This window comes from Berghia stephanieae, chromosome 1 (genome assembly GCF_034508935.2).
Source record: "Berghia stephanieae isolate SIO BIC M18660-M18661 chromosome 1, UCSD_Bste_1.3, whole genome shotgun sequence".
Classification (NCBI taxonomy): Eukaryota; Metazoa; Mollusca; class Gastropoda; order Nudibranchia; family Aeolidiidae; genus Berghia; species Berghia stephanieae.
Genome location: NC_088360.1, coordinates 82400631 through 82422046, shown reverse-complemented (window position 1 = coordinate 82422046; position 21416 = coordinate 82400631). Strand labels below are relative to the sequence as shown.

The 21416-nt window shown below is 34.4% G+C and overlaps 1 protein-coding gene across 1 annotated transcript; it reads right to left on the bottom strand.

The window, feature by feature from the left end:
- Positions 1–1250: 1250 nt before the first annotated feature.
- Positions 1251–21163, bottom strand: LOC144959098 (signal peptide peptidase-like). Its single transcript, XM_078891511.1, has 11 exons — positions 20945–21163; positions 16571–16669; positions 14433–14515; positions 13513–13601; positions 10762–10847; positions 9853–9978; positions 9442–9499; positions 6603–6723; positions 6250–6352; positions 5358–5443; positions 1251–4534 (listed from the first exon to the last, which is right to left on the bottom strand). The coding sequence occupies exons 1-11, from the start codon at positions 21128–21130 to the stop codon at positions 4468–4470; spliced, it is 1104 nt and encodes a 367-aa protein (XP_078747637.1). The 5' UTR covers positions 21131–21163; the 3' UTR covers positions 1251–4467.
- Between the last annotated feature and the right edge of the window lie 253 nt (positions 21164–21416).

Sequence of the window (21416 nt, the reverse complement as noted above, 5' to 3'; positions counted from 1 at the left end):
TTATGGCAAGGCACGTTTCCCTCGTACGTTTTTGCATGTCCCGAGGAGTTCGAGGAAACCGCGCTGGATTGTAGGTTCATACATCTTTTATATTTGCCTGTTAATGGAAATCTGAGTAAAAATCACTAGATAAACCCTTGACTTTTCACCGACAGTAGTCCTACGTGCACTAATTACAGGTTCATTCCGGTAGTTCAGGTGGCCCCAATCTCGGATAGACCATTTTTTCCTTTTCTTTTCTGGCAAAAGATAAAGCGGCAGGTTTGGACATCTGCGGTCCATTGAAAACGACGATGACAAACCGGTCGCCCACCACTTCAATGGTTCCAGTCGAGGATTTCATGACATCCAAATCGCCGCCCTTCAGTTCTGCCACACTATGAAACAAATTAGGAAATAAGGAAAGGCAGAACGGATACTTAAACTGAACACCCTGTCACCTCATGGCATGAACTATAGAATGAACCTCATTTAAATATTATACAACCTTTATTTCTTGCCCCTTCGACTCTCCCTGTGGGCATTAATCGTTTATTTCTTTAATAACACACGACCACAACAAAAGCTCTGAGCTGAGAACACTATTTTTGTTTTTAAGGGTTTTACGGCGCTTGCAACACATTAAGACCAGTAAAAAGGAAGAAAATGGGATAGTAATAAATTCTAGAATTACAATTTAAGCACCCAAGTTCAAATATGGAACAGCCAAGAGCACACCATCAAAGTACTTAGTTTGAGATCACCTAAAAGTCTCATTCAGACACAAGCACAGGTCCCAACTAAGAGGAACGCACTCAAATGCTTACATTTTACATTCAAAATAACAAATATAACAATACATAACAGAGAGATGATTAACAAGGACAAAATATCATCTCCCATAACAATAACTATACATTTGACTGTCTCCCAAGGACTCCGGCCAGGGTCAGGACAAAACTTAGAAATCTCATTCCAAGACAAAGGCAGAAAGAAATTGGAAAACAGATATAGAGGGATAGAAGACACAACAAGTACCTCCCTGTCCACTATGGGAGGTCAAGAACCCCACCCAGAAGTCTAGGGTTTAAGAGATCTGACATGTTGAGTTCATTTTAATCAATCAATCTATGAAGTAAATGTTTTCTGGCCTAAGTGTAAAAAATTCTTTTATCAATCTGAGGTAGCTGCTCCTTCATTACTTACTCGCCCAATAAGATGATTAAATGTGATAAGCTGATAATCATTAGACAATTAACCAACACTTCATAAACACTTTTTTTCCACATTATTTATTTCTGCATTTTTTTTTTTGACATGTCATTTAAGTTTTAATAAATTATGTATGTCAAATGATTAATTTCAGCGTAAGACCATCTTTAAACAAGCAGAAAACAATATTGACATCTTTGAAGACATACATCATGAAATGTAAACCACCTTATTTAAATCAAAAGTGACAGCAAGCAAAAAACAAAAACAAAATAAATTAAAACAAACAAACAAAAACCACATACCAGAGCACCAACCTGACACAGATGTCCTATATCTGAAATGGGATTTTAAGAATCCAAATAGGGATAAAATAACTTGGACCAGGAGAGAAAGGTAACCAATCATAATCCATTACTCTTTATAAATTGGTGTCAAATGATTCTTTGTTTTGTAAATATCCTCTTCAAGGATTTGATGTCCTGAGGGCACTGAATGAAATGACCATATCTTTGACCTGGATTTCAAAAACACAAACAATTACATCTATGCGATTTCCAAAAGAAATGCTTTTATAACTAATTGTTGTGGGTTTAAATTATGCGTTGTGTTTTCATTATTCATACAAAACCACAAAACCCATCTCCTCTCAAACACTAGATAAAATCTGATCGAAGCTGTTGCCTTTGAAGCACATACAAATGTACTGCGTACAAGGAATTTTGGTATTTAAAAAAATCTAATTTCGTATAGATGACACAAGATAATCATACTGATATTTATGGACAACGAGATGCCAGCATATTCTATAAAATGAAGTGACAAAGAGGAGAGAAAAAATAAAAATTGGGTAGAAATCAACTTCTCTAGAATCAATGACAATTATTCCCAATCATGACATGCATTATCTTTAGCCAATGCCTTGAACGGTGAAATGATCACAATTATTGAGCTGTACATCATCCATAATAATTAACAAATTCAAATACTAACAATTCATTATAAATGGAAGTGGTGATCATCGATAAAATTAGTTAATGATGACTGAAAACAGGAAGAAAAAAAAATGACTAGCTCCAAGGTTTTGATAAGACAGAAATAAACTTAGTTTCAAGTATTCTTAGCAACATATGTGTGAAAAAACCCTTGAGATTTTGCTCATAATCATAATCCCGGGTGAATGCTTCAAAACATTGAAGAACAAAAACATAAGTACTACTGTATCTAGAAAACATCAACATTAAATTGAAGAATAGAACTAACTTGACAAAAAGTTTAGAAATGTTTCCAATTGTTTCATTTCACTGTTTAATCAATATGACAAATACACCAAAGACGAAAGAAACACTTCAACCAAAATATACAAAATACGTCTGTTAAAGACTAATGATTCGCTATTTAATGAATGAATGGCATATCCAGTGAGTGATATATAACATTACTACAGGTCCAAACCTGTAGAATAACAATGTTGTATTGTGCTACCAGTAACTTACATATTGTGGTTTGTTATAAATGAGTGATGAATCATTTTTTAAAAATCCATTTGTTTGACCTAAAAAAACAAAACAAAACAAAAAAACATATGTCACACTCATTTAAATCATAAAAATTAATAAAAAAAATAAATCAAAAGCTGTCGCGGGGGGGGGGGGGGGGGGAGAAAAGTGAGTGAAGTGACATAAATAGAAAAAAAGAAAAAAGAAAAGATGGAATGAGATTAATTTTGAAACATCAAAATGAAGATACAATACAATGTACTTTTAGCGATGCTGGCAACAGAAATGGGATCAAAATCATTAAAATAAATATCAGCTAAGTAAAACGATGCATGAAATACATCTCAAATTCATGGAATACAAATAAAATTAAAAACTGTTTATCAATTTAATGCTTTGTTAATGTCATGAAAGAATAATGTATATATCTCAATTGAGAGATCACAAGTCACATTCAAATACATCTGTTATATCACGCATTCAATTATCAACCATCCACCAAATATAAAAATGCATTCGACATCAGAAGCTGAAAATCATAAAATGCATAACCATGACTATGTGTTCAAAGAAAAGAAAGAAAAGTAATTAATTAAACCATACAGTTAATAAGTAAATTGAGGTCACTGTGCACAAATCCTCATGAATAAAGCCTAAGGAAAATTAATTTAATTTGGTAGGATTGTTTAACAAGGAGAAATTTTCATTAAATACAATTATCAAGCAAATATTTCACACCCATACAAACATTCGAATTCAAACACACACACATGTACGCACTCATATAAGTATATGGTCTTGCGAAATAAATACTACCCATTCCCAATAAATAGAAAAGAGAATATTGATTGAAAAATCTGAGAAAATAGAGTAATGAGCTCAATAAAAGACAATGAATTTTGATTTCCTGAAACAATCTACTATTATAAAACATTTCAATGCAGCATGAATTATGTGAGATGAATTTCCAAAATGACATCCGAGTGGAAAAACAATTTATTATTAAAATTTCAATAATACTCTGATGCATTATAAATACAATAAAATAATATTTTCTATCTTTTAAAAAATAATACAATAAATAATCATTTATTCAAAGGAAAAAAAAATCCAACAAAACAAACCTTTGGTTGATATAAGCCCCAGTCTTAAATAACTCCCCCCCCCCCCCCCCCCGCATCTCCCTTAAATGTGTAAATGTCCAGTACTTCTTATCCTAAACCCAATTTTTTAAAAATCGAATAATATTGAACAAAAATGAATATTTCACTGAAGTTGTTATTTTCATTTTTCTCTAATACTTTGTGTAGTCTAAGTCCAGTAGACTAGTATTCACGATTATGGAATAATAAAATTTGTCTCCACCCTCCCCAATTACATCACTACACTTATACCACAGAAAATTTACTTTAATAATATATACTATCACATGGAACCAACAGACATAGAGCTCTTCTGTATTAGCACAGAAAATAAGTCGTAGTCTCCAATATGTTCCTTCAAAGATACATGGTCTCTTCCTGATTTGGGCAGGAAAACTTATTTCTCCAGCAGTAATTTGTGCAACAAATCCAACATGCAAGTCAAATGCATTAAAAAAAATAATTTTTGTTTCGTATTTTTCTCGGACAGAAATTAAGCTTCTAAAAGGAGGGCAATGAAAATATGAAAATCAATTAGAAGGAGGCTTAATGTCATGAAATTCAGTGTGTTGTAGATTCCCTTTGATATCCAATTCTTAGAAGATGTAGTTTTATTAACACAGGTCATAATTCCATTATTTATCCTTCTTCACCTCAGCTTTGTCTCCCTCTTTGGCAGGTGCTTCAGCGTGATCCTCATAACTAAATAGGGCAGAAATAGACAAAATGTATAAGTATCCTTGCAATGTCTTTACAATAAAAGAGTTTGAATCAATCACTGATCAATCCATGATGTGCACTCAGATCAGATATTTAGACAAGAGAACTAGTAGTGAAACACATCTACCACAAATCAGAATTAAATTATCAGCATACTCTGAAAAAAAACCCCAACAAACTCCAACTAAAATAAACATGTTGTACAACAAAAAAAACATATGTAAATTTAGATTTGACTAGATTAGTTAGAAAATAGAGAATGTTTAAATTAAAAAAAAATATATCAGAACAGCCATTAAAAAAAAAAAAAAAAAAGAGGCCATACCAAGGCTAAAAACAACAGCTGGAATAACAGTTCCCAATAACGGAGAGACAATTATTTAAAAAAAAAAAATCTCATATACATAACGAAAAATTTGCCAGTTTTCCTCTCATTCAAAGACTCCAAACAGGGTCCTGGTAAAACCAAGTGGTACCCAAAACATGGATACAAAGCCATATGGAAAAGAAAAAATGAGTGATAGAAGATATAATAAGGCTACACACTGATAAAGAATATAGCATCCCAGGGGGGTCAAAAAGTCCACAGCCTAAAGGAGAATTCCACCCAATGTTTCGGAAAATTCTTTTTAAAAAAACAACTCACCTGTGTCTTTCTTAATTTTTAGTGTAAATGTTTTGTGTCTCCCCGGCAAAATCATATAATATCAATTGAATCGGTTTTGTAATGCATGGCAGAAATGGTCAGTAACAACATTAAAAAAAAACTATTATGTGAAGTGTATGATTATTGTAAACATCTTACCTAAACATGGCATTTATGTCACCCAAGATAGCAGCGACAAGGGTTGGGAGTCCTAGACAGCATGGTACTAAGTACAGAAGGGCTGGCTGTAAAAGATGCACGGCAATTGGTTTATGTTAGCTTAAAAAACTAATACATCACTGTCCACTATCTTGGGTTATCTTTTTTTATTACTGTTTAACTGTAACTTTCAGGATATGTCATAAACTTTAGGGTAATGATGCTCAGAATAGAGCCAGGTCCATCCCAGTTTCTGTAGTGTGAAACACATAGGTCTTTTGAAAAGTAAGTTCCACTGGCCTATCACAAAGATTTTGTGATAAAGTGGTTATTAGAAGCTAGCATGCTATGGCCTAAAGTGTGTATCTGGTAAGGCGTGTTGTCGACTGTCATCTTAACAACTTGGTTTGAATTTTCTCTAATGTATTATACACGTGAAGATAAGGTTTTATATATAAGGATCTGTGATTTAAATTGGATCTTGTGATAAAGTGGTTATTAGAAGCTAGCATGCTATGGCCTAAAGTGTGTATTTGGTAAGGCGTGTTGTCGACTGTCATCTTAACAACTTGGTTTGAATTTTCTCTAATGTATTATACACGTGAAGATAAGGTTTTATATATAAGGATCTGTGATTTAAATTGGGTTTCAAAGGTGTAATACCTTTTAATTAATCAAAACATATGTAGTTAATATTTGAGGTTGAATATTGATGATTTTATTCTTTTGACTATTTTTCAAGAAATGCATTTTTTAATGTCTATTGGTACCAAAGTCTTGACTGTTACACTTAAGAATGAAAATTTAAAAAAAATAATTTTTTTTTTTAAATGAAAAAAAAAATGATCACAATTTTAAGTCAAATATGACATCACATTGTGAAGCAACTCACCTGAGCGTGTTTGAAGAAATGCATGATAAAGATTGTGATTCCCAAACCCAGACAGTAGGCAACGAATCCGGTATAGAAATACACAGGGTTTTTCCTTTTCAGGCTGATCAAAAATAATAGGGGGACCAAAAATAATAGCCCGATTAAAACAATTTCATCGTTACAAAGCAATAAAAAAAATAGCAAAATTAATATTTTTGAAATTAAAATTTCAGAAAGTTAATAAAGTTACAGTGTTGACCAAACTACTTCACAATAGTCACTTAAATAACCTTAGTTCCATGACAAACATTCTTAATTCAAATATTTCGAATATTATGACAGACAACTGAAGTGATGAGCTTTTAATTTACCTCAGATCAAAACGAAGCAGAAGAGCAATGAAAATGCCAGGAATTACAATGTCCCCAAGTCCAAGCATGGCAAAGTTCTTGGCAGCCAGACCATTCTCCAACAAATCTTGTGGGAAAATTACTGAGAATGAAAATTTGAAACATTAATACGTTGAGCACACAGATAATTACAAAAAAACAGTTAACTATGTGTGTTTAGAGGGTTCCTACAGAAATTCTATTTTGAAATTCAAGGAGTTTTCAAGGTGATTTTATAAAATTCAAGGATAAAAACAAAAATAAATTAATCCTTCAACACTTTCTCCGCTAGTTAACTCCTTAACTACTATTTCCACAGAAATGTAAGGGCTTCTCGTTAACTTTTATTCAACTTAGCTGAAGACATCAATGCATTTAATTGAACAATTTATTTCATGGTATTCAAATATTCTACTTTTGCTGCTATTTTGTCAGCTATTTTTTTTCCTTCAAGATCTGAAATGGTGGTGTGCTGGTTGTTGTAGTGGTCTTAGGGACGGGGATGTTCTGTTGGTCGTGGTAGTGTAGGTGATGTGGTAGTGGTTATAGCAATGGTGGTTGGGATGGTGATGTAGTAGTGGTGGTAGGGACGGTGATGTTATGGTGGTTGAGGTAGTGGTGATAGGGATGGTGATGTGGTGGTTGTAGTGGCAGTGGTAGGGATGGTGATGTGGTGGTTGTATAGTAGTGGTAGGAATGGTGATGTGGTGGTGGTGGTTGTAATAATAATAATAATAATAATAATAATAATAATAATAATAATAATAATACACATTTATATAGCGCTCATTCTCGTGTAACACAAGCTCTGGGCACTTTACAATATAAATATCAATTTTAAGAAAAAAAATAAATAATAATAATAATAATTCATAGCCAAATCAAGGATTCATAGAGTCAATAAAAACAAATACAGTAAAATTGTGTCTTGAGACTCTTTTTAAAGGTAGGTAAAGACTTGCACTTCCTCAGACCACGTGGTAGTTCATTCCAAATCTTGGGGCCGGAACAAGCAAACGATCTATCACCAAATTTTGTTCTTGATCTTTTTTCCGAAATTTTCGTTTGGTCATTACATGATCTTAAAGTGTAATTTTCAAATTTACACATGACCACGTGATCTGTGAGATATGCCGGTGCTATACCAGTCAAACACTTATAAACAAGACACGCTGCTTTGTAATATGTGCGCTTTTCAATGGGCAACCAGTGGAGAGGCCAACAAAGGGGTTGCATGATCAAATTTTTTTTTTGCCAAAAACTAATCTTGCTGCACTGTTTTGCAGTAGTTGTAATTGTTTAATAGAAGCCTGAGGCAAGTTGACAAGCAGGGAGTTACAATAATCTAGTTTCGAAAAAATGAGGGAAACAACCAATGTTTTACATGTTCCAATTGCAATATACTGACGGATCGAACTGATTTTCATCAATTGAAAGTATAAAGATTTACAGAGAGCAGAAATGTGAGCTGACATTCTCATTTCTGAATCAAAATAGACACCCAAATTTTTCACAGTCTTTGAAACTTTGATCTTTTCACCCCCAATCAACACCTCAAGACCATCATTCACCTTCAACTGCCCTCTATTTCCCACAATCATCACTTCTGTTTTTTTTGTTGTAGTAGTGGTAGGGATGGTGATGTGGTGGTTGTTGTGGTAGTGGTCTGTAGTGTTTAGTCTGAGACTAGGGAGCGTTCACATATTACGTCATCAACTAGGGGGGGAGGGGGGGTCTACCAAATGTTGACATGTGTTGACATGGGGGAGGGGGGGGGGGGGGTCAGACCCAAGATGATGTCATCAAAACATAGGCAAATTAAGCCTATTTCAAAGTTTGTTCCTTTCAAAACAGCTAAAGATAAATTGCTATGATGAGTATTGCCCATCTCTCAAGAAACAAAATGGGAAAGGGGTATCACTTCTCAAAAGGCGAACTTGCCCTAAATGTTCATTGTATCACTCCTCGATCACAGCAATGAAAGACCATTCACGAAAATGCGGCATACATGAAGAACAGCAAATGGGAGAAGAAGATGAAGATGAAATTGATGATACTATTTATAGTACATTGGCAGAGGTCCAAGGCAGAAACATTTTTGAATCAATTAATTTTATGTTTGGAAATTGAAACAGAAATTCATTCCACTAAAAGACTAATATGCTATAAAATAATTTGCCTCCTATACTATTTTAAATTACACTTTCTGAATTTTTTTAAATAGCACCTGCACCAAGTAGCCTAATTTAAATAATGTTTGTTAGATTTTATCTTTGCAAATTTAAATTTTATGTCCCCATTGTATCGTAAAACATAAATTATCAACAGTTTCTGAAATTAATAAAATGTCTGAATGTGTTTTATCAAACGTTGATAATCAATGTTTATGGTTTGAAAAATGAATAATAAATATTGTGAAATTAAAGTTATCTTTTAGTTTTTATTAAATTAGATGACGTCATCATCTGTTGGGGGGGGGGGGGGGGGTCAGGTCAATGATGACAAGTGATGACTTGGGGGAAGGGGGGGGTCTAGAAAGGGCAAATTTTTGATGACGTAATATGTGAACGCTCCCCTACCCAGATGCTTGCTAGCAACAGCACAAAAAACCCATTAATATGCAGGAATAACCCAAACTTAAAAAGAAAAGAAAAAAATCAAACAAAATAATCAAGTACATTTCCAAATATTTGCACAATTCGACAAATTTAAGAAATACCCCACATACAAATGAGTAGGCTAGACCAGTCATCCTGGATAAACGCTTTAAACTAAGACACAAGAATGCGCATTTTCCATTCATACACCGCAGCTTACTTACATTTGATTGGAGCTTCAAAAGATTTTGCTACTGTAACCATGACATCTGTGGCAAAAACCTGGAAAGTAAAATTAATTTAAACTCAAGATCAAAAAAGAAAAAAAAAAATGTTATGAAATGTTAACTGCACATATTTTTCTGGAAAAACTATGTTGAAACCATACTAATCTTGAACAAAAGCAATAAATACATTCCACCCTCTACCCTAGTTCGAACAACCACTTGACAAAACGGAGCAAATTTGGAGTGTGTGCGTGATGAAAATGATCAGGCCTCCTATAAGAGGACGATCACCAGGTCAACTTTCTGACTGATCTTAAGTGAGGAAAGCGATAAACCAGGACGCTGAATAATTTACAAAACTATATCGAGCCTAGTACTTAACAAGTTGCACATTCACAAATTGCTTACCCAGAATATATCATAGACAAAAAGACCTCCCAGCAAGATGAATCCTGTACTCATTCTGTTGAGGGAAAGGAGCTCTACTCCATTGACAGAGAAAGCCAAACCAAATAAATTGTTGGCAATCCAGTGCTGTAAAAAGAAGGAATAAAATGATTACTGGCTGAAAGGGAAGTAAAAAAAAAAAAGAAAGATGAGAATCAATTTGATCACAATACAATTATTGATAACACGGATGGCCACTACTTACAGATGATAAAAGCTAGATGTAATATTTGAGGGTATATCATTCGTAAAGACACTTGACATACACAATAATAGACTTGCTTAGCTTCCAGTATCATAACATTTTTAGTTGGTGATGAAAGAACTGCATTATAATTAGAATAATGGTGAACCCATAAAAATTGTCCCAAAACTACGAAAATGTATATGAATTATAGTTACAAAAAAATCAATTTCATAACCTTAAAGTAAGATAGCATATTGTGTAATGGCTCAGAATTTAGTGATACGTTCCAAATTTCAGCACATTGGAAAATGCCATAAATAATTGAAATAGATGAGAGGTCCTTGGTAGGGTGTGAGAATAATGTAATAATATTAAAATGTTAAAATCACAAAATAGTGCCTGACTGAAAAAACCCCCCCAAAAAAACAACAAATTTTTTAGCAAAAAGTTGCCAAGTGGCATCCATTTTGGATGCATCAAATCGAATTTTTTTTTTTTTAATTACGTGTATGAGAAAATGAATGTATAAACTGTAAAAAGAATATCAGTTAATAACTAGTATATGTGTCTTGATCCCAAATATTATTCATGAAGAACCTTTTCAACATTCTAAAAAAAAAAAAAATCCTAAACTTTCATGTAAATAAAATCCATTATGAAATTGACTATATATAAAGAGTTACCTTTTTCCAAAGATACCAGATACCAACGAGCCCACATACAGCCAAACTTGCCAAATCTTTTCTGTCAAACTCATAGTTGACTACTTCTGTGTAGAAATTTTGATTAAAAACTCATTTATAAAGTGCGATTTCATGCATCAGATATTTAATTAATCAGCATTCCATGATATATATCTTAATCTAATAATCTGTTTCTGTATGGTTGGCACTGAAGAAACCAATGGTCTGGTTGTATTTCAGCGGCATCCTCATTGGGCGCGGGCCCATGTCAGTCGGGCCTTGAAATCGTTTAGGTGTGGTGCCATGACGACCAGGTCATCCAGCCCATGCCACTCCGAGATAGTTCTAATGAAGAAAAAATTTCTGTAGTTTTGTGTTCTTGTCTGTGGGATTTTGAAGCAGTTCGAATTGTTTGTGGCGTATCTCTCAATGGGGTTTTCGGTTATGTGGTTGGCAAAAGTGAGTGCTCGGATTTTTCTTTTGTTTGGTCGTGGCGTGAAAAAGGAGTCTGCCTTTATTGATGGTATTTGATCTGTTATAATCTTGAACATGAATGACAGACGGGTTTCTTTTCTTCTTTGTTGGAGGCTGATGAGGTTTCTTTCTTCTAACATTTTTGTCATGCATCCTGGGGTTCTGCTCTCATAGTTCCCAGTTATGAACCGGGCACCTTGTCTCTGGATTCTCTCAAGTTTTTGAATATCCTCTTTCAGGTAGTGGCCCCAAGCAACTGCTCTGTATTCCAATTGTGATCTCACAAGTGCGAGGTAGGCGTTTTGTTTGCATGACGTTGGGATGTTGCTAAGATTTCGGCGTAGAAACGCTAGGGTGCAGCTTGCCTTTTGAGTTACTTTGTTAATGTGTTTCCCCCATTTCAAGTCCTTTGAGAAGGTGATGCCAAGGTATGGGTTATCGTCGACTTGTTTCGGGAAGGTGTTGTCTAACTTAAAGGTCGCATTGTACTTTTTAGCTGTGCTGAGGATGTAGCATTAGTTTGCGTTAAATTTCATTCCCCACTGTTCGAGACTATTCAAGTCCTCTTGTAGCAATTTTTGAGCGTTTGCAGATTTTATTGGTCGGTATATTAGACAGTCATCGGCGAATGACCTAATCTGAGATTTTACTCGTAGAGGTAGGTCATTGATGAAACAAGGAAATAGTATGGGTCCTAGAACCGTTTTCTGTGGTACTCCTGATATGACTGGACATTCATCCGATGTCGTGCAATCTAGGACTACTTTCATGGTACGTTTTGGGAGGAAATTACAAAGCCATGTGTGTAGAGAACCCCGAATTCCGTAATTTTCTAGTTTCTGAAGGAGTTTTTGGTGGGGCACAGTAAATGCTTTGGAAAAGTAGAGGATGCCGATGTCTGCCTGAGTGTTGGCATTCTGGAGTCTCAACAGGTCGTTTACAGTTATTAGGAGTTGGCTTTCACATGAGTATCCTTTGCGAAACCTGTGGTTCAGGTCAGTTAGGATGTCGTTCTCAAAGTGGTTCATGTTCTTACAGATTATATGCTCTAATAGTTTGGATATGACAGATGTCAGTGAGATTGGACGGTAGTTCTCTGCTTTATTTTTGTTGCCTTTTTTTAATACAGGTGTGATATTTGCCTTCAGCCAGTCATTAGGGAGCATCCCGGTGTCTACCGATTTTTGGAAAATTATGCATAATGAGGGGACCAAACTCTCAGCTCACTCCTTTAGTACTGTGTTGGGGATATTATCTGGACCTGACGTCTTAGATGTCATGAAGTATGAATATTGACCAATATATTTCTTTTGACAATTTATGCACTTGATTTAATTGTCAACAATGTTTACCCAGAGTGAATCTCTGTAGACTTAAGTTAAATATAAAACAATTCAAAGTATGATTATTGATGTCTGGATATGTAAAAGAGGCCCCAACAGCTTGGTGGAAGAAATCTACACTCACAAAGGGGGCCAGTATCGGTGTTAAGTCCCATTGAGATAGTTTCCGGACCCATTTGTGATTGGGTAGCTGGGTCTGTTAGATCTGCTGAAAAGTACTTTACATGATGTGTTGGCAATCCAGCCTCTTATATCAATATGTACCCACCCACAAAATAAATGACCCCACTATCCCTTGTGCATAACATGATTGACCCACAAGGTCGCTATAAAACCCTGAAGATCCCTATTTTAAAAATTCAAAAAAATGTTTTCCTCATACTTCTTAATAGCTCTTCATAAGCAAACTACTTTTCTTGTCCAAGATCAACCTTCTGTCAAAACTACAGGAATAGTGAATATCCAATTAGGAGATTACTAACAAGGAAAAACAAAATTCTCACAAAAATAAAATACAAATTCATCTGAATGCTTTTTCTAAGCAAGATCCCACACTAAGGTGAATTCCACCCCTGGCAGGGGCATTAGTATGTACAACTATTCTTGATGTATTGTTAATAAAAAAAAAAAGAAGGAATATTCTAGTCTCCTGTAAACAGCAATTAAAAGCTCTCACATTAGTTATATCACAAATGGTACCCATCATTTAATCATCATGTCAAAATAAATCCCCCCCAAAAAACAGGAATTGGCAACTGTTTATAGAAAATGCAGCTAGACTAGACATTTTCTACATAAGTTTAAGGAAGAATGCATGGGTATCATTTTGCAAACAATTTTGCTCGAATTACCAGTCATACGGTCACAGGAGAGTTTCAGATGCATAATATATCTTTATCTTTAAATAAGGAATAAATAAGTACAAAAGGCCCACCTTCTTTTTTCTCTTTCTTTCCCTGTGTGAAAAGAAGGTGGTAATTTTCATTTGGAAAAGTTGCTGGAAGCAGATTGCTTATGACTGGACTGTAAAACAAAAGTAGAGAGAAAATGAATTAGTTTATCAAAATTTGATTGCAAAAGTGTATAAAATGAAAATAAAATGGAATAAAAATACTTTAAAAAATTATACGAAGATATATCTTGTAGGCCTTAAAAGGAAAGGGAGTATGCATTAGCATGCCATTGAAGTGTAGAGAATGCAATTATAATAATTTCAGGCTTTTGTTATCAAGTAGTGATCCTCTATGCCCGTTTTGCTTAAATTTAATGAAACATTAGAATGACCAGTCCATATTCTTTTACAATTCCTCTCTCCAACAGAGCTCAAGAATAACACGTAGGTTTGGCCTAGAGCTGCAAATCCCAAAGGGTGAAAAATAATCATCCTAAAACAAAAAGAGAAAGATTGACTATTTAAAAGTTTACAATCCTAGCGCCCAATAAAATTTACTCAAAAAAGACAATTAAAACAAAAGACATACTAATTGAAAAAGGCATTGATCCCAGACCTTTGACAACATGATCACATACATAAACACAGAATTTTAAGCGAAGAACACCTTTCGCACCAGCTATTACTGAAACGCTCTGATCTCATGTACAAGCGCAGAAAAACCCAGAAAGTATAAAATTCTGTTTTCATTTGGCACACACTTGGTAGCTCTGTTGGTCCAAATAAATCAAGTGGTAGCTTAAACGTGGAATGTCTTGAAATTCATATTAGTGGCCAAAAATAGTAAAAAATCTTGATAACATTTGAAACATTTGTCCTTTTAAAAAAAACCAAAAAAACAGTCAAGCTTTTCTTTTCTCTATGAACTAAAATTAAATTGATCCTGCAAAACTGTTATTTACCAAGCAATATGGCTGAGAGCAAGTACACCAAGCAGGAAGAAATAGGATGCCAGTAACATGTTGATGTAATCCTTTGAAAAAATCTGTTCCAATGGGGAAAAAAAGAAAGAAAAAGAAAAGAAATGGTTATGACAATTAATAAAATATGATAATAAAGAATTCATTCTTATTTTCTTTTATTGGCAAACAAACAATAATACAAAATTTTATGAGCAAGGAGCATTTAATTAGCACAATATCCACCAAACAGCAATACTTAACATGTAGGACGATACATGTTGCCTGTTAGGCGATATTACAATTTTACCCTGACAAAGACAATGTTGTTAACAGCCAGGTAAACATTTTACACCTGATTAGGCAGAAACACAAAAGAACATTGAAGCTTTTGAAATGTGGTGCTTGAGAAGGATGCAGAGAATATCGTATACCGCACACAAAATGAACGAAGAAGTGCTAAAACAACCATACCAACAAAGGAAACTAATGCCCTTAATAGTGGATCGCCAACTATCCTTTTTCGGACACATAGTAAGGAAAGATAAGAATGAATACCTGGCAAGTTGTGGAAAAATACCTGGTAAACGCGCCCGGGGGAGACAAAGAAAAACACTCATAGACCAACTGAAGGGCTTCACCAACCTAACAATCCAAGAGCTGTTTGAAAAAGCAAGAGACAGGGAGGAATGGAGAGAGATAATTCATGCAGTATCCGAAGCCTGGACCAGGCATGGAACCTAGAAGAAGAAGGCTGAGAGAATGTGAGTCAAGAACCTTTTCCAAGGACTCAGGGCCTCTAAGATCGGGACCTAAAATCTGAACCTTTTGGTATGCAGGCAAGTGTCATACCAAAAGACACCATAGCCGTGATCACTTTCAATATTTCAAAAAGAAGAAAAAAAATATTTCTCAATTAATTCCTTTTTATCAGTATCTAAACATATCTGGTAACAATTGCTCCTTTGGTTAAGCTAAAAAAAATAAAAAAATCTGTTATTTGCGGTTATTGTTTGTCAAATGCCTAGATGTGCCAAGAACAGGAGTGGGCGCTTATAGAAATAATTTCCATTATTATCATTGTCTTTGTTTTGATATTGCTGTTGTTGACATTGTGATTGTTACACTTTATTGAAGCCTTTCCTTCTAACATTTTCGACATCCTCCTCCCTCTGAGTTATTGATAACCACATATCATAACTAGCATCAGTCCCATCCCACTTGCGTTCTGATTAATTTGGGGGAAGATGGTAATTACCTGTTTGGCCATGTCAATCATGTAGACATCCTCTGATGGTTTAAACCTACCCTCTGATGGCTACAGCTGCACACAGTCACTTATCAGTAAGCCATGCCCGGGAACTGCTACATAGGTCTGTCTACCACCATATTTCTAACTTTTGTTCTCATGAGTTCTTGAGATTTTACAATTTATCATTTTGTCAACTCAAATGTTAATTGCTGTCAGGTCATTCTTAAGTGAGGCAAAGCATATTGATAAAAAAAAAAAAAAAAAGCCAATTTGTATTCCAGATACTTTCGAAACACACAAAGTATATCAGCGTTAATAAACAAAAACAATTTTCAAAATCAAAACTTGTAAAAGTAAAAGTTATTTTTTAACCGACTTTTCTCTATTTCTTTTTCAACTGATTTCAACATGGTTTTCAAATTCCTCACAATGTCAATGATATATATATATATATTACTTTTAGTATATACCCAATAAGCTGACTCAGAAAGATGTCAAGTTTTATGCAAAACAAAAGCGTAATAATTTGAAGACTGGTCATGTCTTCACGTGGAAAGACTGATTTGGGTTCTTGTGACTGCTTTGTTTTTTAGGGTTTTACAGTACTTGTGACTAAAAAAAAATGGGAAGAAAAATTATTCACAGTATTTATTTGGTTTTGTTTACAAAAATTACTAAAGTAATTTTTCATCACCAAAGTCGTAATTATTTTTTTTCTGATTTTAACCAAACAAAGTTCAGTATCAATGGTTTCCTAACTCAAATAAGAAAAAAAGGACCCACATGGCACTATCTACAACATTCAAAATACACGGAGTCAGTTCCTTAAAACAGTGAATTTGAACTCACATGAAAACCAGCATGATTCATACACGATGAAAGAACATACCTTGAAGATAACGTAAATGCCAAATAAAGCACAACTGGCTATGATAGGGAACATTGCAGCATCCTTATTTGACATTGTCTCCGGTTTTTCACCTGAATCCTGTTGAAAACAATATTTTTTATAAAAATAAATCAAAGTTTTAACTCCAAATCATGATAACTTATTATACCTAATAATCATCTGATTATTTATAATTATAAGTTTAAATATAACACATGTTTTTTAATTTCTGAAAGAAAATATTGCTAAATTTAATAAGACATTTTTCATATTACTGTAGCTATAGCTAGAAGTATACCCCAAAACGACCTTCCCTCAAAAAAATAATAATCATATTTTCTAAGCCAATGTTTGCAATAAAATACTATAATCTATTGGAAGACACAATATCTTTTCAGAAATGAATCCATTCATCTTGTAAATAAAAAAATTAATAAAATTGGCATCAAAGTTAACTTGTACTAACAAGAATACTAATCTAACAACCAGTCACCAAATAATATGGAATTGATATTAGTGTCACCATTACCACCCTGAGTGGTCACAGATAAAACAAAGGCCATTCTTTACCAAAGAATATATATAAATCAATAAAATAAAATTATAAGCCCTTGTCCTCATTTGGATGAAATTCCACATACAGGCGCCACTTCAATGACTAATTAATAGTAAATATACTGACTTGCTCACCTGGAGTTAAAGTGATATTTATTCAAAGGAAAAAAAATAATTTTGACTATAAATTAATAGACCATAAAAATAGCTTTTTTTTTTCAATAATTCCATCAATTTAGATTTGCAATTGAGATATAGCCATGCAGCCACCCTCGAAAGTTTTGCCGGAGCTATTGATATCCCAGTTTTTTTCTGGATCAGGCCTAAAGCAGCCAAATTAACAATCAAAAGTAGCTGAAATATGAGCATTAAACTGTCTTAATGGCCACTAGAAAGCAGGAGAATTTTTTTTGTGATAATTGGTTATTTTTCCTCCACAGATAATCCTCCAAATGACAAAATCTCAGAACAAGGGAAATCATCCAGATTTAGGCTCTTATTCTTTTTAAACCTTCCCATTTAATTCATTCTTTTTACATAAATTTTAATTATATCTTTTATATTTTAGATATTCATTGAAACATTTACTAATAGGAATGTCTTCAAAAGCATTTCTTGCGGATTTTATGTATATTAATGGTTATACTGTTCTTCCTTATGGAAAATGTCTTAGTCTTAACTGTAAAAAATATTGCACATTGAAATAGTGGAGTATATATATACAACTCCCTATTATTTCAATTTTGAATCTATTGAATAATTATGTATCATATATCTATAATGAAATGTATAGTCTTGTTAAATAAATATCTAATCTATGTATAATATATAAAATATAAAACATAATTGACATTTGATGTATAATTATATAATCATGGGTCTTCCCCAGTGGCGCCTGTATAAAATAAATAATAATTAATAATAATGCACATTTATATTGCGCAACCTATCCCCCTGGTTAGAGGCTCTGGGCGCATAACAAATAAAATTGTCATATCGAAAGAGAAAAATAAACACTAACAGCCACCCTCTCCCACCACCCACTGCCTCAAACACGCCAATACCACACACACTTATCCACATCCACATGTACCACATAAACACACTTGCAACACAACATATTCACGACAGGTATGCAAAAAGCATTTACAGCTGATCACAAACCATAGCCCTTTTTGAAAGTAGTATGTTTTTAACCGATTTTTTAAATGTTCAGAGATAGGGATCTTCTTAATGAAGCAGGGAGTTCATTCCAAGTAAGAGGGGCAAAGTGGGAGAAAGATCTTTCTCCAGCCTTTAATTTGGTCCTGGGTATTTCAAGCAGGTCGTTTGATGCTGACCGCAGTGTCAGAGGTGGTTTATAAACTGTGCACAGTTCCTGGAGGTAATTCGCGGGCATGATTGTTGAGGCATTTGTAAACGCAAGTGGCTGCCTTCCTGAGGACACAGTACAATGCCAGTCACAAGATTATAGCCTGCTGCCATTGATACCCGAGTCGACTGATTTCTGGTTATTATACCCACTTACATATTCATTATTCCTTTTCTTAACTTAGATTTCAGTGCTTACTCACAGCGTCTATTGCACACAAAAGATCGTCTTTGGAATAATTATTGTACGATGATAAGGATGTGTGGCAAATTTTAATGAAGTACTGGTGAATTTACCCAAAAGTATATACGTTTGAAATAATGTCATATTTTTCTGATGATAATACAATCTGAAAATGAAAATAAAATGGATATGGATCGCCACACAGTGAATACCACATTGAATTTGTGGCCAGGGCCTTCTCATTCAAATGCCCAAACTAGGGGAACTTTACACAGTAGTAGGGTTGCCGTTACAATCAAGGATGTCACATCTTGGTTACTACATGTTATTCTGATGTGCTATAATAATAACTCTTAAAAGACTAATGGTTTCTCATTTGTGTCCTGCAAACTGAAGCTTCATATCTATTCCAACGTGAGGGGTGGAACTGCAGTGACTGACTGCGGCCCTCGGCTATTCTCTGGACTCTGGGTGGGTAGGGCCGGCCAGTAAAGTTCTTCCCCTTATTTAAAGTTAAAGTGTCCATCGAAAGTCTAAGGGTTGATAAAATAAGTTGGATTAAGATTACTTTGACGACTTTTTCTCAACTAGGGTAAAATCTGGTAATTTCGCTGGTTTTTTTTTTTTTTCAATGTCTCACTTCTGGCCTGTCATGAGCACATTGGGAGATGATTGAAGTGAAAATAATTTCCTTGAACCCAAACGAAATGATCTCGTGGATACCTACCTGGATACCTCTGTATAGAGCTTTTAGACTTGGTGTAGTCTCCTTCGCTCCTCCTCATCTATTAATGATTGGACCAATTTTTATAATTGAACTTGTTTCCTAGGGTGTTGCTTATCTCCAACTCTGCTTTGAATTTATTCAAATTTTTTGCTGATACTGTGGTTTCTTGTAGTTTATTCCAGTTATTTACAATTCTAGATGAAAAAAAGTTCCTTCTTTCATTTGTTTTAAAACGTTCTTTTTTCAGTTTCTTGCTGTTTCCTCGTGTCTGAATGTTCTTGTTTGGTTTAAGGAATCCTGCCTCTACCCTGTCTATTCCCTTTACTATTTTATATGTTTGGATCATATCTCCCCTTCTTCTCCTGTAATCTAAGGTCGGGAGATTTAATTCTTTCAATCTCTCACAGTATGTTTTGTCTTTCAGGTGTGTGATAAGTTTTGTTGCTCTCCTTTGCACTCTTTCCAAACAGTCTTTGTCTCCCTCAAACTTCGGATACCATATGCAGTTAGCATATTCCAGCTTTGATCTAACCATAGTCTTGTAGATGGTAGTCATGTGTTTTGTTTTCAGATTCTTGAAATTTCTTTTCACTATTCCGAGTGTTTTACTAGCCTTAGATTGAACATCTTTAATTTGCTTCTTGAAGTTTAGCTTCCTATCAATAAATACTCCTAGGTCTTTTTCCCCATTGGATTTCTGCAGGGGTTTGTCTTTCATTATATAGTTTGCTTCTCTGTTGTTTTTTCCTAGGTGAAGAACTGCACATTTATCTACATTGAACTCCATCTGCCATATTTCGGACCATTCTTCAAGCTTTTTCAAATCTTGTTGTAAGGTGTTTCTTTCTTCTGTATTAGCTACTCCATAGAGCTTAGTATCATCGGCAAAGATTTTACATTTAGATGATAGATTGTCTGGCAAGTCATTGATATAAATCAGGAAGAGAACTGGTCCCAGTACACTTCCTTGTGGAACTCCACTTGTTACCAGTCTCTCTGTTGATGCTGTTCCATTCACTATCACTTTTTGTCTTCTATCTTTGAGGAAATCTCGGACCCATTTGACTGTCTGATCATTAATTTGATACTGTTCCAATTTCCTGATTAGGCGCCAGTGTGGAACTTTGTCAAATGCCTTTCTGAAGTCGAGGTATATGACATCTAAATTGTTGCCTAATTCCAGGTCTCTCGTCCAGTCATCCATTGTTTCAAGTAGGTTTGTTACTGTAGACCTTCCCGCCATGAAACCATGTTGATCTTTGCTGAATAGTTTGTTCTTGGTCATATGATCAACCATTTCTTCTCTAATCAGCTGTTCCATGAGCTTGCAGACGACAGATGTCAGGCTCACTGGTCTGTAGTTTTCTGGATTTTTTCTGTCTCCCTTCTTGAATAGATCTCGTATCAAAGTGTGCTGAATTAAAGCCTCCTGATTCTACTTCAATTATTCATTTCATTCGCTCTTTTCTCTTTTCGTGGTGATTCAGTAATTCTAATCTCTGGAGTTGAGAAGAGTGAAGAAAAAAGTGATTATTACCTTTTGTTCCTTATGGTACGTAACTGAACGATAAGATCCGATAAATATCGGTATGATGGCCATTAAAAATAAACTTCCATACGCAATGACCATGCCCTCGGGAGTTGCAGGAATTTTAGCAGTTCCATTGGCAGCGGTGGCATTTACAGTTTCATTTACTATCGGCTGCTCCGGTACGGATTCCATGTTGAAGCTTATGATGACGACTGCTACAAGAAAGTGCCCGGAAGTTTAAAAGTTCTTATTTTATTATACAAAGAGAACGAAATATATGTACATTGATAAAGGAGGATATAGAGAAACATTGGATGCACTTATAGTTTGAAAATTATAAATTACAATGGAGATTGTGAAATAAACAGTATATTTTTCATTAATTAGAGGAAATAAAACCACTGATCAGTCTATATATTGATATTTATTCCGCTCCTGAATCAATGATAATTATCTTTTTTAAAATACAATAGAGCTC

Excerpts from the sequence above, each read along its gene's own strand:
- LOC144959098 (XM_078891511.1), bottom strand. The coding sequence starts at position 21,130 with ATGGAATCCGTACCGGAGCAGCCGATAGTAAATGAAACTGTAAATGCC. Across the intron at positions 9,979-10,761 it reads TCTGGTATCTTTGGAAAAAG|CACTGGATTGCCAACAATTT; the intron begins GTAACTCTTTAT and ends TTCTTTTTACAG. Across the intron at positions 5,444-6,249 it reads ATTTCTTCAAACACGCTCAG|CCAGCCCTTCTGTACTTAGT; the intron begins GTGAGTTGCTTC and ends CATCTTTTACAG.